The sequence below is a fragment of the Cricetulus griseus genome, chromosome 2 (assembly GCF_003668045.3).
Source record: "Cricetulus griseus strain 17A/GY chromosome 2, alternate assembly CriGri-PICRH-1.0, whole genome shotgun sequence".
In the NCBI taxonomy this organism is placed as follows: domain Eukaryota; kingdom Metazoa; phylum Chordata; class Mammalia; order Rodentia; family Cricetidae; genus Cricetulus; species Cricetulus griseus.
The window spans coordinates 24,644,620-24,658,350 of record NC_048595.1 but is presented as its reverse complement, the minus strand read 5'-3'; the positions used below and the strand labels follow the sequence as shown (position 1 = coordinate 24,658,350).

The 13,731-nt window shown below is 45.7% G+C and overlaps 1 protein-coding gene across 1 annotated transcript in view; it reads left to right on the top strand.

Moving 5' to 3' along the window:
* The window catches only part of Csmd2 (CUB and Sushi multiple domains 2), a 552,860-nt gene that overhangs the window by 356,339 nt on the left and 182,790 nt on the right, over positions 1-13,731 (top strand). Inside the window, exons 14-15 of the mRNA XM_035438911.1 lie at positions 7,412-7,738; positions 10,837-11,031. Of these exons, the coding sequence (XP_035294802.1) occupies positions 7,412-7,738; positions 10,837-11,031 (522 nt within the window). The remainder of the gene's footprint in view (positions 1-7,411; positions 7,739-10,836; positions 11,032-13,731) is intronic.

The window sequence follows — 13,731 nt, the reverse complement described above, 5'->3', positions numbered from 1 at the left end:
TGATCTGTTTATTCTAACAGGTGAAACTTGCATGCGTGTGTGTGTGTGTGTGTGTGTGTGTGTGTGTGTGTGTGTGTGTGTGTGTGTTCCAGAATAAATAATAAGTGTGGATTTTACCTGGAATTGGGTTCACTTTATACTATGATACAGGATACCATAGTAGCCTTGGCAATGTCACCTCCTTCTAGACGGGGGTATCGTTTCTCTGATTTGCACCTGTGTACCAGTGTATGTTGTGGGAGGAAGGGCTTGCATTTTGTCATCTGGACCAGGGTTGTATTGTTCTGGGGCTGAGTGTGAACTGCTGGTGCTTTGCACCTGGCGTGCGTGAGGAGGCGGGGATGAGTATCGCATCATCCCTACATTGTCATGGAAATCTTTTATCTGGGTGATTTTAAACTGCTTTGATACTGCTAATGTGTCTGACACTGTGAAGTGCTGGCCTTGAAATTGCCCTACCCACTCAGCAGTTTCCAAACTCCTGCAGGTTTTTCCTTTATGTTAATTTTGGTGATTCAGATTTTCCTGGAGATTCCCCCAACGTCCTGTCACAATTGTGAATTTATTAATATGTTGAATACTATCTTTTATGATTAGATCATCCTCTTGATTTTATTAGAGCCTCCTCTTTCACTTTCTATGTATATACACGCACACATGTATACAGGACCCATACGAACATACAGAATACATTCCATATTTTTTGAGTAGATCAACCAGAAATTTTTCTGTCTCTTCAGAAGCCAGCCATTTCTTCCTACTCTGAACTCTTCTGAATTTATTCTCCCTTCTCCTTATAATCCTGTTTGCTTATTCTCTTTGTAACTCTTTCAATGGAAACATTCACTTCCTTTTTATTTCCTTGTTATTCAGTCACGGGTGAGACTATGAAACCCAAGCCCTCCCTACAGCACTGGAGGGGCAGGACCAACACAGAGTCATTGGTGTTGACTGCTCAATTCTTCTTTCCCCTTTGAACTCAGAAACTTACTTGAAAGTTTCAAGAAATTAGGCATTTTCTTCATTCTCCCATTGTTGATTCCATGCCTTTATCAAAGAACAGAGGTAAATGTCACTGGGCCTCTCTTCCAAGCTCTACACCTGTCCGCGCAGTGTCCTCTGTGTTGCTTCTATTGAGCTTGAGGTTTGAATTTGGATGGAGTGATGGAGCACCTGCTGAATGTCACCAACTGTCCTATGGATGGCTTAGCAGCCAAAAGGATGCGCAAACGAGGTCTTAGCCTTGGTGACATTTGCCTCCCTGCAAACAAAACAATAGGTTTTGTTCTGTGGCTGAATTTTTGAAGATAGCCTTGCAGTCTAATATAAGGTCTGTGTTTTCAATATTCTTTGGGCATCGAGAAAGGTCATTTTCCAAGCAAACATTGAGGCACAAGCTTGTGTGAAGCATTGGCAAGCTGAAGCAGGAGGATCACCATGTGTTTCATACAAACCTAAGCTGTATAGCAAGTGCTAGACCAGGTATGGATATAAAGCAAGGCCACATCACAGAGAAACAAATGAAACCAAGTGTGGTAGCATATGCCTCCTAATACAGGCAGGAAGGTCAGAAGTTCAGGGTCATCCTTGGCTGTGTAGGGAGCTGGAGGCCAGCTTGGCATATGTGAGACCCTGTTTCAAACACACAAAAAGGTTTTGTTCCAAGTTTAAAGGCCAGAGTATCATTTAATACACACCTATCATTATACCTTTGGATCTTTCTTATCTTTATTATTTTTTGCCTCAGATTTAGAGATTTTATTGTGTCTATATCAGAGCCCTGGAGGCACACAAAATCGTAACTAACATGTCTTCATTCTGGAATCTTCCCACCCGTGCTGTAAATATCATCTTTGGCCTTTAAGTCTTTGTCAGGATTAGTGAAGGCAACCCTGGCTTTATCAGCCATCCATTTTAATTGGCATTTTGAAAACAGGGAAGCTAGCATGAGGACACCAAAAGGAAAGCATGGTGAATTTTCTAGCAAGCCTCTTGTATTTCCCACTCAAGATCAATATTACATTCCTATTATGTACAGTAATTGCACACCTAGTTGTTAATGAGTTTTCCTCCATCATTATTTCTGGGCCTTGTGAGAGCACTCTGAGGTTAAAGCTTTGCTCAAGATCAAGCCCAACCTGTCAAGGTCAAGATTCTCAAGCCCAACCTGGTAACCACAGCTGTGGTGCAAGGTCCCGTCTCTCCCTCTAAGATAGATGGCTGCTGGTGGTGATGCCTGCAACTCTTTTGCAGTGTTCCTCCTCCCATTTGTTCATAAAGTGACGTATGTGTGCGATTCCAGAGCTAGGAAGGGTAGAGCTCTATGGGACAGAGAGCACTCCCTTTGCCTGCCCTCCCTGCAACTGGCTTGGGTCATCTCTAGAGCTGGAAGACAGAGCTTTGAAAGGCCACATTCTTGCTCTAATAGTGTCAGTTAATCAGCCCTGCCCCTTTCAGAGTGCTAGAAGAAAAGTCTTAGGAGCTCTCCAGAAAGCTCTTGACCTTAAAGAAGCATTAAGAGTCAGGAGTACATAACAGGTGAGAGCCCAGTGTTAAATTTAAAGCTCTCTCTCTCTCTCTCTCTCTCTCTCTCTCTCTCTCTCTCTGTCTCTCTCTCTCTCTCTCTGTCTCTCTCTCTCCCTCCCTCCCTCCTTTTCTCCCCTCCCTCCCTCTCCCTCTCTCTCTCTCTCTCTCTCTCTCTCTCTCTCTCTCTCTCTGTGTGTGTTCTGTGTATACTTGGATGTGTACAGGTACATATGCATAGAGGTCAGAGGTCAACTTCAGGTGTCTTCCTGAACCACTCTGCTCCTTATTTTTGAGACAGCATGTCTCCCTGAACCTTAAGTTTCTTGATTTGACAAGGCTAGCTGGCCAATGAGTGTCAGGGATCTGCCCATCCCCACCCCTAGCATTGGAAGTACCAACTGCACCTGCTGTGCCTGGCTTATCTGAGAGTGCTGGCATCTCCACTCCAGTCTTCCTGTTTGAGTGGCAGATATTTTACCACCAATCCATTCCTCCAGCCCTGGGGACTTTAAAACCCTGGCTGCTATTGAAGATCACCCTAATGTCTGGACCCTTTCAACCAACTGAAAAGCAATATTTGGGGACCCAGGTATTGGGTGAACCTGAACCCTCTTCCAGGGTAAAGGTGGCTAGTCCTTTCTTTCCTGTCACTGTTCAGGGTCCCATTGTCTTAGCTGTGTGTTTCAACCCCAGTTAAGGAATTTGTCTCACTAGTAGGTGAACCTGTATACATTTGTTGTTACAAATTTCATTTTGTCTTTCTTTTAAAGGATCCTGCTTTGCATATTCTCTTTAAACATTGTGGCTTTTCCTTTGAATTCCACTCTTTTTTTTTCTTTCTAAATTGACTGCTTTTGCTTTTTCCCCTTTCAGTAATTTGGAGATAAGCTACTTCATATTCTATTACTAATTACACTTAACATCTTTAAATACATGCTCTAACCTATATTTCTCTAATTAACCACAGAAACTATAAAACAGACTTTCTTACAAGATGAGGAAATTAGCATATCTCCCTGCTCCACCTTTCCCCATGATATCAGTAGAATCTGAAATATTTTACCCTGGGGTTCTGACTGGAATGATATTGTATGTGTTCTCTCCCAAGGAACATTTGTTACATTCATGTTCCATTTTACAGCTACTTCCATAGCAGTTACCAGAGTCGTTACTGTATTGTCTCTTTGCTGACTTTTTATTTTTTATGAACCACGTCTTTCTGGTACTTTAATTCCTCATTTTGAGTCATCTCTTCATTGCATAGGGAAAAAACCCTCCAAGTGGTATTTTTATGATATCTATGTGAATACTACTTTCCTGAAACCCTTGACATCTGAAAGCAGCTTTCTGTTATTTTGGCTCTAACTGTTCACACCGTACATTACTTGGGTCCATAACATGTCCGTTACATGTCTCAGAGAAATGCCTTGTGGGTCACTCACACTATTTTCCCCTAGGTCCCTGAGTGACTCAGGTATCTACCTATTTCCAGAGTTTGGTCGATTCCATTGCCTGAGTTTGGGAATGGGATGGGCTTGTGAGGCAGATGTCCTGATGTCACCATCTTTTCAGGGTGTAAGGTGCTCACTGATTCAATTCAGTAAGCATTAGTTGAGTACCTACTGTGTGCCAGATACTATAAGAGCCATTAGAGGTTAAAGGAATTGAGTGGCCAAGATTTCTGCTCTCATAAGTATCTTCTGGGGCTGTGTATTGGAGTGAGGATGGCAAGACTATAATGCGCTGACCAAGGGACAAGATGATAAGCAAAGCTGTCATATGTAGCTGCTCTTGGGGTCCAAAATGGTATCTCTAAGGGCTAGGGATGTAGCTCGGTGGTTGCATGCCTGCCTAGTATGTAAGGGGTCCTGAGTTCACTTCCCAGCACTGTCGGGAAACAAAGCAAAACAGTGCCTTTGCATGGAATGACAAAAGATTCAAGTGTTAGCCTGGTGATGCCAGGTTTGGGTGCTGGGAATCAAATTCTCACGGCAAATCTGTTTATGCACATGTTTCCTGTGTCCCAGCTTATTTTTTTTTTACCAGAAATCATGGATTTTTTGTTTGTTTTGTTTTGTCTTCAGTCCCTCTTAGACTTCTTTAACAGATCACGTAATTATTCCCTGTCTATCTTGACGGTTATTACCTTTGGATATTATTCATATGATGCTCCATCTAGACTAGTCCAAATCTGGAGACAGCAAGGCTGTGTGTGGATATCCCTGTCTAGCCTAATATAGTATTGATGTCATGCCTGGGGTAGACAGGAAGATCTCCTGCACATGTGAGGAGCTTCCTCAAGGACTCCACTGGCAGTGGAGCATTCTTTGATTCACAGAGGGAGACAGTTTGAAGGAGTGGCTATGAACGTCAGTCCTGGAGAGAATGCTTCAACTGAAAGTTGGCACTGCCAGTCATGGGCTATTTGTGGCCTTGGCAAGCTATTTAGCCTCTTTGTGACTCTGTGGCTTCAGTTTTAAATGAGGTTAGTAACCCACCCTGTGGTGTTACTGGGATGGCTAAACTGAGTCTTTGATGGAAGCACTTAAGACAGTGTCTATACTTAATAAATGCTCAATAATATATAATAATCACCACCATCAACTTTATCTTGCACCGCAAGTGTTTTTATGCCCTTCTCTCCCCTTGGCTCAGATTCTTTCCATACTTAAGCAATAATTCGATCACAAGGAGGAACTGGCTAGATCGTAGGTTCCAGACCCCTTTTGCTGAGTTGAATGGGAGCATTTCCAGTAGAGGCTGAAAAAGAAATAATTCTTTCAGAAAAGGACATGGGTGGGGCAGGCAGAACCAGCCTGAAACACCACACATGGAGCCAGTGCTTCCCCTGCATGTTTGCTGTCTTCTAAATGTAGAAAACATGATTTTAGTTCTCATCTTGACTTTATTCTAATTAGTAACACAAATAGATTTATCCAAGCATCAGTATTATCTGTGTGTGTATATTTGAGAGTCTGTGTGCATGTTGGTATCTGTGTAGTGGGTATGTGTGGGTGTGTACGCATGCACTTGTGTAGAGTCCAGAGGCTAACCTCCAGTATCATTCCTCAGGCCATCTACCTTGTTATTTGAGGCAGGGTCTCTCCCTGGAACCTGGAATTCACTGATTAGGCTTGGCTAGTTGGTCAGCAAGCCCCAGAAGATATCCTCTCTTTACCTCCAAACACATACCACCATCCCCAACTTTTCATATACGTGATAGGGAGGGAACTTGGGTCCTTGTGAGACAGGCTCACCAACTGAGCCATCTCCCCAATCCTAAGTATCAGTATCATTACCACCACGCATAAAGTCAATGAATTTTAAAAGGGAACTTACACAGCGGCTTGTGTGCATTTTTACCTCTTTGTAGTTCTGTTTGTTTACAATGAGCCTGCACCATTCCTGCAGCCACAAAAATTAAATGTAATTTCATTTGGAAAGAAGTCACCCAGAAACCTACAACCCTAATTTTATTTGGGGGCTCCTGTTCAATCTTTACCCATATATAAACAAGCATTTAATAGCTATCATCAAAGGTAGACGTATAATTTTATGACCTACTATTTTACTTAAAATGATAGTTAACACTCCTTCCACAGGGTCGTATTTATCATTTTAATGATTGCCTTCACACCGTACCACATTAAAGACTGTAATTTACTTCCCTTTATTGGGCTGACATATAGGTGGTTGGCATTTTTCCTCTGTGATAGAATTATGTCACTATCAACATCTTTGTCCCCGTGTCTCTTTTTCTTTTGAATTAATTCCTAGAGATTACATAGTTGGAGTGTGGAGTGGTCCTTGACTCTTAAAAAGGATCATACGCTCCCTTCCAAAAAGATTGCATCTTTAGTTGGCAGCCACTATGATTGCGTGTGTGAGTGCCCATGCAGCCTCAGTGGTGTTGATTTTTTATGGGGTTTTTTCCTCCATGCTTTCCCTACTGGTGTGTATTACATTTGCACAAAGATTCTACTTTCTCAACTGAATCCTCTGAGTGTTCTCTTTCCCTGACTTGGGGACACTCCTAGAGTAATGGAACAACTTCTACTCAATAATGACATGTTCCCCGTATCATAGCTATTGCAATTCTTTTTTTCTCTCCATCCTGTCATTTTCCTTTTAAGCTTTGGTTTAGTGCATTGGTTTGCTATTCCATGCATTGCAGTGTTCTCCCCAAACCTCCTTGTGGGGTCTACTAGGAATTGGCATGAGAATGGCTCAAGGCTTCCAGAAGAGTAGGTCCTTGGAATACAGTGGTAAGAAATGACAGGAAGTGGCCAGAGCATCTGTTCCCTGTCACAGGTCCCTACCCTGATCTTCAAAAGCTTGGGCCTCTGAAATATGGTGATCATTAGCAGAGTGTAGCTGTTGTTTAAAGGGTTAGAATCCCCGTGGATCTGACGTGTATCATCTCCCATCAAAGGCATTTTGAGGAAAGAGGTGGTTGTGGATCCCCTCTATTGGGAGTTTGTCACCCCTGTATCATTAAGCCATGTCCTCTTCTAGTATTACAAACGAAGCTGAGAAGGGTCAGGGCTGTGCCTCTTCAAGTCTGCTTGAATGACGGTTTCTTCCCCAGCACAAGGGACCAAGGGCAGCGAAAATTGCCTAGAGTGGACATATCGAAGGGAATGGGACAAATAAAAACTCAGCTCTGCCATATCTGCTTTTTGCCGGAGGGACGCTTCAATGCTCTACCCAGCATGGAACCCAGCATGCCTCCCACCTGCAGCCTCAAGCCCATCCAGTCCAGCCCGGCCCTGGTGTCATTCATTCTATTTCTCTGAAGACTAAGAGAATACTCCCAATGCCAGCCCTCAGTGGGCCCTGCAAAATACGGGGGTACTTCCTAACCTCCCCTGCTCTTCCCTTTCAGTTTCCTGCTTCTTCAACTTTACCAGCCCTTCTGGGATCGTCTTGTCTCCCAACTACCCTGAGGACTATGGCAACCATCTCCACTGCGTCTGGCTTATCCTGGCCCGGCCTGAGAGCCGCATCCACTTGGCCTTCAATGACATTGATGTGGAGCCTCAGTTTGACTTCCTAGTCATTAAAGATGGAGCCACGGCTGAGGCCCCGGTTCTCGGTACCTTCTCAGGAAATCAGCTCCCCTCCTCCATCACCAGCAGCGGCCATGTGGCCCGTCTAGAGTTCCAGACTGACCACTCCACAGGGAAGAGGGGCTTCAACATCACCTTTACCAGTAAGTGCTCCCTCTGTCACCAGCATCACTTCTGTCACAGTTGACAATACCCATCTCTGAGCCTCTACTGAGAGAGTGATTGAATGTGCTCCCATGGAGGGTAACCAGTGCAGTGGGTTAGCTCTGGTGTGTCTTGCTGCTGGCTTGGGCACTTGCTGGTCAGCTGGAGCTGGAAGCCACAGCTTCCAACTCCCAGCTTCTAGGAAGAAGCATAGAGCTGTCTGCCGGGCCAGCTGCTTATTTCTGAGATGTCACAGCCAGTAAGCATTTATTTCCATAGATATCTCATAGGGTATAAAGAAACCTAGATTTTCCTAACTTCTCCTCCCACCTAGAAGCAGGGAAGCTCTAGGGTTCTCTCATCAGCTCCCCACCCCTAAGACCCCCAAGTCCCCCAATGCTACTTCCTGTTGACCACTGCTGTTCTGCATTTGGCTTCTCCAGAGTGCCATCCCCATAGTTAAACAGAAGCAAAGGACTTGAGCTATATTTCAATGACTTATTTCCCGGAGGCTTATTGCAGCCACTCATAAGTCATATCTCACAGTCCCTCTCAAGGCTAGTATGGAAATTGTCACCTTCAGTCTCCATCCTGAGCCCATAGCCCAACCTGAAGCTCAGCAGTAGTTTTGTTTGTTTGTTTGTTTTTCTTGTTTCTGTATCTCCCGGATTCCATGGAAACTGAATGTAGGCAAGACCTGGGACCAGCGAACTTCCAGGGAGCAACAATCCATTATGAGATCACAGGAAGCCATAAACCTGGCAAACTTGGCCACAACTTGGAGTTGAGTGGGCCTGAAGCTGGCCTGCTGAACTATTAGCCAGCTCCTTTCCACAGTATGGGAAATTCAGGCTCCTACACACCACACCACACCACACCACACCACACCACACCACACACACACACCACACACCACACACACACACACCCACACACACACACACACACACACACCACACACACACACACACACACACACACACACACACACACACACACACACACACACACAGGACATGCTCTACAGTTGCTCATCATCTCATGCTTCTTGACAGAGCATCTCTCCCCCAACCCAGCCCCACCCTTGTCACAAAAGCCTTGTTCCTTATCTCACCTGCCCTTTAAAATTTAGATGCTATGGTCGCAGGCGTGGCTACAGGTTCCCCTACACTATGGAATAGGCCATTTGTAATCCAAGCTAAATCTCCATTCATCTCACCACCCAATTCCAGGGCATCAGACTCCCTAGAAACAGTCGCCCTCCTGGGATGCTATATCACCAGGAAGTTCCTGTCCCAATGACCTAAGGACAGAAGGAGGTAGAAGAGTTCTCTCTGTCCTAAGCATGTTGCTGTAGCATGCTTAGATAGTAGAACTGATGGCTCTGGCCTTTACCTTCTCTGTCCTCAAACCCATTTCCCATGAGGCCATGAGATCTAGAAAGGAGCATGTACATTTCTCATCTTCCCATGCCTGGAGACAGAGGTTCTGTCCTACCTGGTCCCTCAGCCTTTTGGGTCCCAAATAAACACACAGAGGGTTATATTAATTATAAACTGTTTGACCAATGACTTGGGATTCTTATTGGCTAGCTCTCTCTTAATTATTAACCCATTTCTATTGATCTGTGTATGTCCATGTGCTTTTGGTTTACTGGAGAATACCTGGAGTCCTATCTTCTGGGTAGCTATATGGCATATGCCTTGTGACTCACCCACTGCCTTCCTCTTCCCAGCATTCTCCTGGTCTGGTAGCCCCACCTTTACTTCCTGCCTGGCTACTGTTCAATTAGCATTTTATTAAGCCAATAAGAGAAACATATATTCACAGCATACAGAAGGACATTCCCCCATCCCATGCCCTAGCATGTTATCGTATGTTGGAAAGAGCACCAAATCATTGCAGTATAGATGTGTACACATGCATGCAGAGATGTGTGCATACATGAACATGAACATGTATGTGACTGGTAGGGTTTCGACTTCCAAGCTCCACTCATCTCGGCTCTCAGTGTCAACTTCACAGTCCTAGTTCCTAATGAAGACAAGGGGGAGACTAGGTCCAGGCTGACCTTGTGTTTCTCAGAGAAGGGTGTGGAGATTCAGCCCTGCTTGTGTTAAACCAACAGTATTCATGCCCAAAGCCTGGAAATGAGCCTGTCCCCATTATTCATACAATCAGGCCTGGCTTCCCAGACATCATCTGGTAGAGGAAGACTGAGAATGCTCTTAATAGAGATAGCAGAGGAAAGAGTGTCCTTTCCTGTGGGAGGGGAAGTCGCTTGGAGGATGGGGACTCACACTCAGGAAATACGCACTGTCCCCAAACCCTGGCCCTCGTGTTCTCATCTACTTTCAAAATGACCCTGAATGACCCTGCAAGAGATATGCAATACCGGTTTTATAGGTCAGGAAACTGAGGTTTAGTAACATGACAAAGTGGCCCAGAACCACACACTGATAAGGCACAAGGTTTGAAACCACTCACGGCGTGCTCTCTCTTTTTCTCGGCTCATTCAGCACATTATCAATTGCCTGGCAGAAAGAGAAGCAACCCTGGCATGAGGCAAGGGCTTAAAGGCAATGGCTTCAGACAGGGCTAATTCCGGGGCACCTACTTTACCATGTGTGGTGTCCATCAGTGTCACAAGAGTAGGAGCCAGCTCCCCCTCACCGTACATGCCCCCTTAGCCATCTGAAGCATGGCATGGATTTGACACTGAAAAGACAGATATGCCACTTAGCCACATGGAAGCTCAGTTTCCCTTCTGATAAGGAGGGACATCATATCTCTGTGATAGAATTTTGATGTGATACAATTAACTACCACAAGGAACACAGCTCACTGCCTGATCTGTCAGCATCCCTTAGAATGAAGTGCTCAGACAGGCTGAAGATCAGCTTTAATGTGTGCCTGTCTGGTGGCTAGTGGGTTCTGTCTGTCCTAACCACGGGGTCCCAGGTTCTGGAACACCTAGCCTTCCTTCCAGCATGCCAGGTTCTTGGGGAAGCCATGGAGTTCTGAGGCTGTTGGCAGCCCATTTTTCCTCGTACGTCACCCCAGTCTAATCATGGTCTGGATCCTCCCCCTTCCTCAGCCTTCCGACACAATGAGTGCCCAGATCCTGGCGTTCCAGTCAATGGCAAGCGGTTCGGTGACAGCCTGCAGCTGGGCAGCTCCATCTCCTTCCTGTGTGATGAAGGCTTTCTCGGAACACAGGGCTCTGAGACCATCACCTGTGTTCTGAAGGAGGGCAGCGTGGTGTGGAACAGCGCTGTGCTGCGCTGTGAAGGTGAGTGTCCATTGCCTAGGAAGGTGGCCTGAGGGCTGAGGAGAGGTAATGAGTGGCTCCAGTCACCGTGGTCCATCTCTGTATCCATCCGCCTTCTCCTCCAGTGACCCAGGGCCTCTCACACTGGGGTGAAAAGCCTGATGGAAATGCGTGGCCTGGGATTTTAATTGTGACCAGAAACTAAACGGGACAAACTACTTCTGGAATGTCAGCCACCAAAGTGTGTGTGTCTTCTTTTAGCTCAGAGCTCACAATATGCCAGCTGTGAGGACCTGGGTTTCTTATTCCTGTCCGGATGAATCTACAGTCCCCTACACAGGGATGCCAGCACTCTAAAGGCTTCCTGTTGTCCTCTCCTCCATGTGTTCAGGGCCTCTCATTTCTGGCCTCTCCCTGCTCCAACAGCTGTGCCCAGGTGATGTAGGACAGACCAACTGGAAGGCACATGGCAGCACTCAGCAAGTGCCAGGCTCATTACACCATCTGCCCAGCCCCACCTTGTGTCTCAGGGCAGTTTTGAAACTGCCTAGACAAGCATTTGGTCCTGCAGCCAGTAGGTTTCAAACACAGACTATGCCTCCTGAGGACAGGGCTCACGTCAACTCTGTGCACCAAGCCCAGGGCCTGGCACACATCAGTGCTCTATGAGACTCACTAGACAGATGTTACGTGTCCCAAAGGTACATTAGGGGCATCTGTGCTGTGTGGACAGGCAGGGGCTGGAGTTTTGTGAACAGAAACCTACTTCCTCTCATCTCTGTGATAGATGAAGGGCAGAGACTTTTGAGACCTACAGACCCCACCCCATAAGTGAGAGGAGGGCCTCTGACAGAGCTTTGTCACCTGCTCACGGCCTTACACCAGCGGAGTGTCTGACACTTGGTCAACACTCAGTCAATGCTGTTTGCTGAATGAATGAATGAATGAATGAATGAATGAGTGATTTCTTAACCTGCCACACACACACACCCGTGATAAATGTGTCGCTGGCAGACCTACTCTCTCCACCTTACAGCCAACCAGCCAGGTCACATTGGGGAAGCCACATGGCTCTTCTGTGCCTCAGTTTACCCATCTGTAAAAAGCAGGTGATTCGAGAACCTCCCAGCTGAGTTGCTGTAAGCATGACTGCCAGACAGAGAACAGTATGTATGGTGGTTGGTATTATTTTAACTTGGTTATGACCATTTCTTCATCACGCCAATCAGATCAGGAGTGACTCCCCTGTGGGGAAAGGTTATATGTTTGAGAACCGCCAAGTTGGAAACCTTAGAGCGGTAAAGAGCCAAGGCCCAGGAACCCATCCTCTCCACCTTCCTTCCTCCTTCCGTCTGTGCCTGGTGAAGCCCCAGCTTCTTGATCAACATCTTTGTCTCCATTTTTCTTCCATGTATTTTTTTTAATTAAGTATCCCCACCTGGTGGACAATTAAATGAAGACACTAATGGTCTTTTAGGCACTTTTTTAATGTATTCTGAGAGTCACTCTGGTTTGAAGAGACTATAATAGGACAAGCAAGAAGGAAATGGCTTCTAAATTTGAAAAGGCACCTGCAGATCTGAAGGCAGGAGTGGACAGAGGTTTTCTTAAAGGACCAGCGAGGGAATATTTTCAACCTAGTGGACCCTACAGCCTCTCTCTTCTCCACTTTGTGGCTGCCACTCAAAAGCAGCCATGAGCCGCACCTGAGTGGCTAGACTGGGTGTGGCCAACAGCAGTTGTGTGTGTTTGTAGTTGTGTGTGTTGAAAGTCAGAAATATCCTAAGAAATGGTTCCAGTTCCGGGGGGGGGGGGGGCTGCTTCCTAGCAGTTCCCGGATATCCCGAGTATTCATCTCTTCATCATTTATCTTTCAAGGAAGAGCCAAAACATCATGCCCTTCTGTGACAGGTGTTGGGCAGGTGTCACCTAATTACAGTCTAGCTGCAGCCCCCGGAAGCAGATGTTGTCATTGTCCCTACTGATGTCTAGGAAGACAGTCACCTGCCCAGCCCCGTCCCAGGTTGTGAGGAACGGCTCCAGAATTTACACCCAGATTCTGGGCTGCCCTTTTAGGATTATATCGCTGCAGAGACTCTAATATCAAACGTCTTCATGAAAGGCTTCAAAGTATTCCTGCCGAGAACAAAAAGCAGGTTCTCTGCTTTTCACATCCCAGTAGGAAATTAAAACAAAAGGAAGCATATTGCCTGTCGCCAAAGACAAGTCTCAGACACTGAAGGCATAAAGAAATGACAGTACCAAGACAAATGTATCAGTTATGACAATTGAGGTAATTAAAGTCCCCATTAAAAACAAAGACTCTCAAACTGGACTTGGGAAAACATTCAGGCTCACAGAATTACACTGGGAAAAGAAGAGATCAGTGCGCTCTAATGAGCACTTTCATATTTCAGTCTTTAAAAGAGGCTATCGTCAAAGTTTCAAACCATGTCCAAGCGTTAATTTTTTTTTAAGTTCAAAAGAAGTAAAGCTCATTTCCCACCGGAAAACTGTTTAAGAACTTGGTGCATCAGCTGGGGAAATGTCTGAGTCAGTAAACTGCCTGCCACATAATCAGGACCTGAGTTCAGATTCCCAGCATCCATGTCAAAAGCTGGGCCTTAAACGTGGAGTCCTCCTGTCCAAAGAGCTTAGCTTATGACTAGTCTTTCATCCCTTCATGGATGTTTGCTGAACATCATCTGTGTGACAGGCACT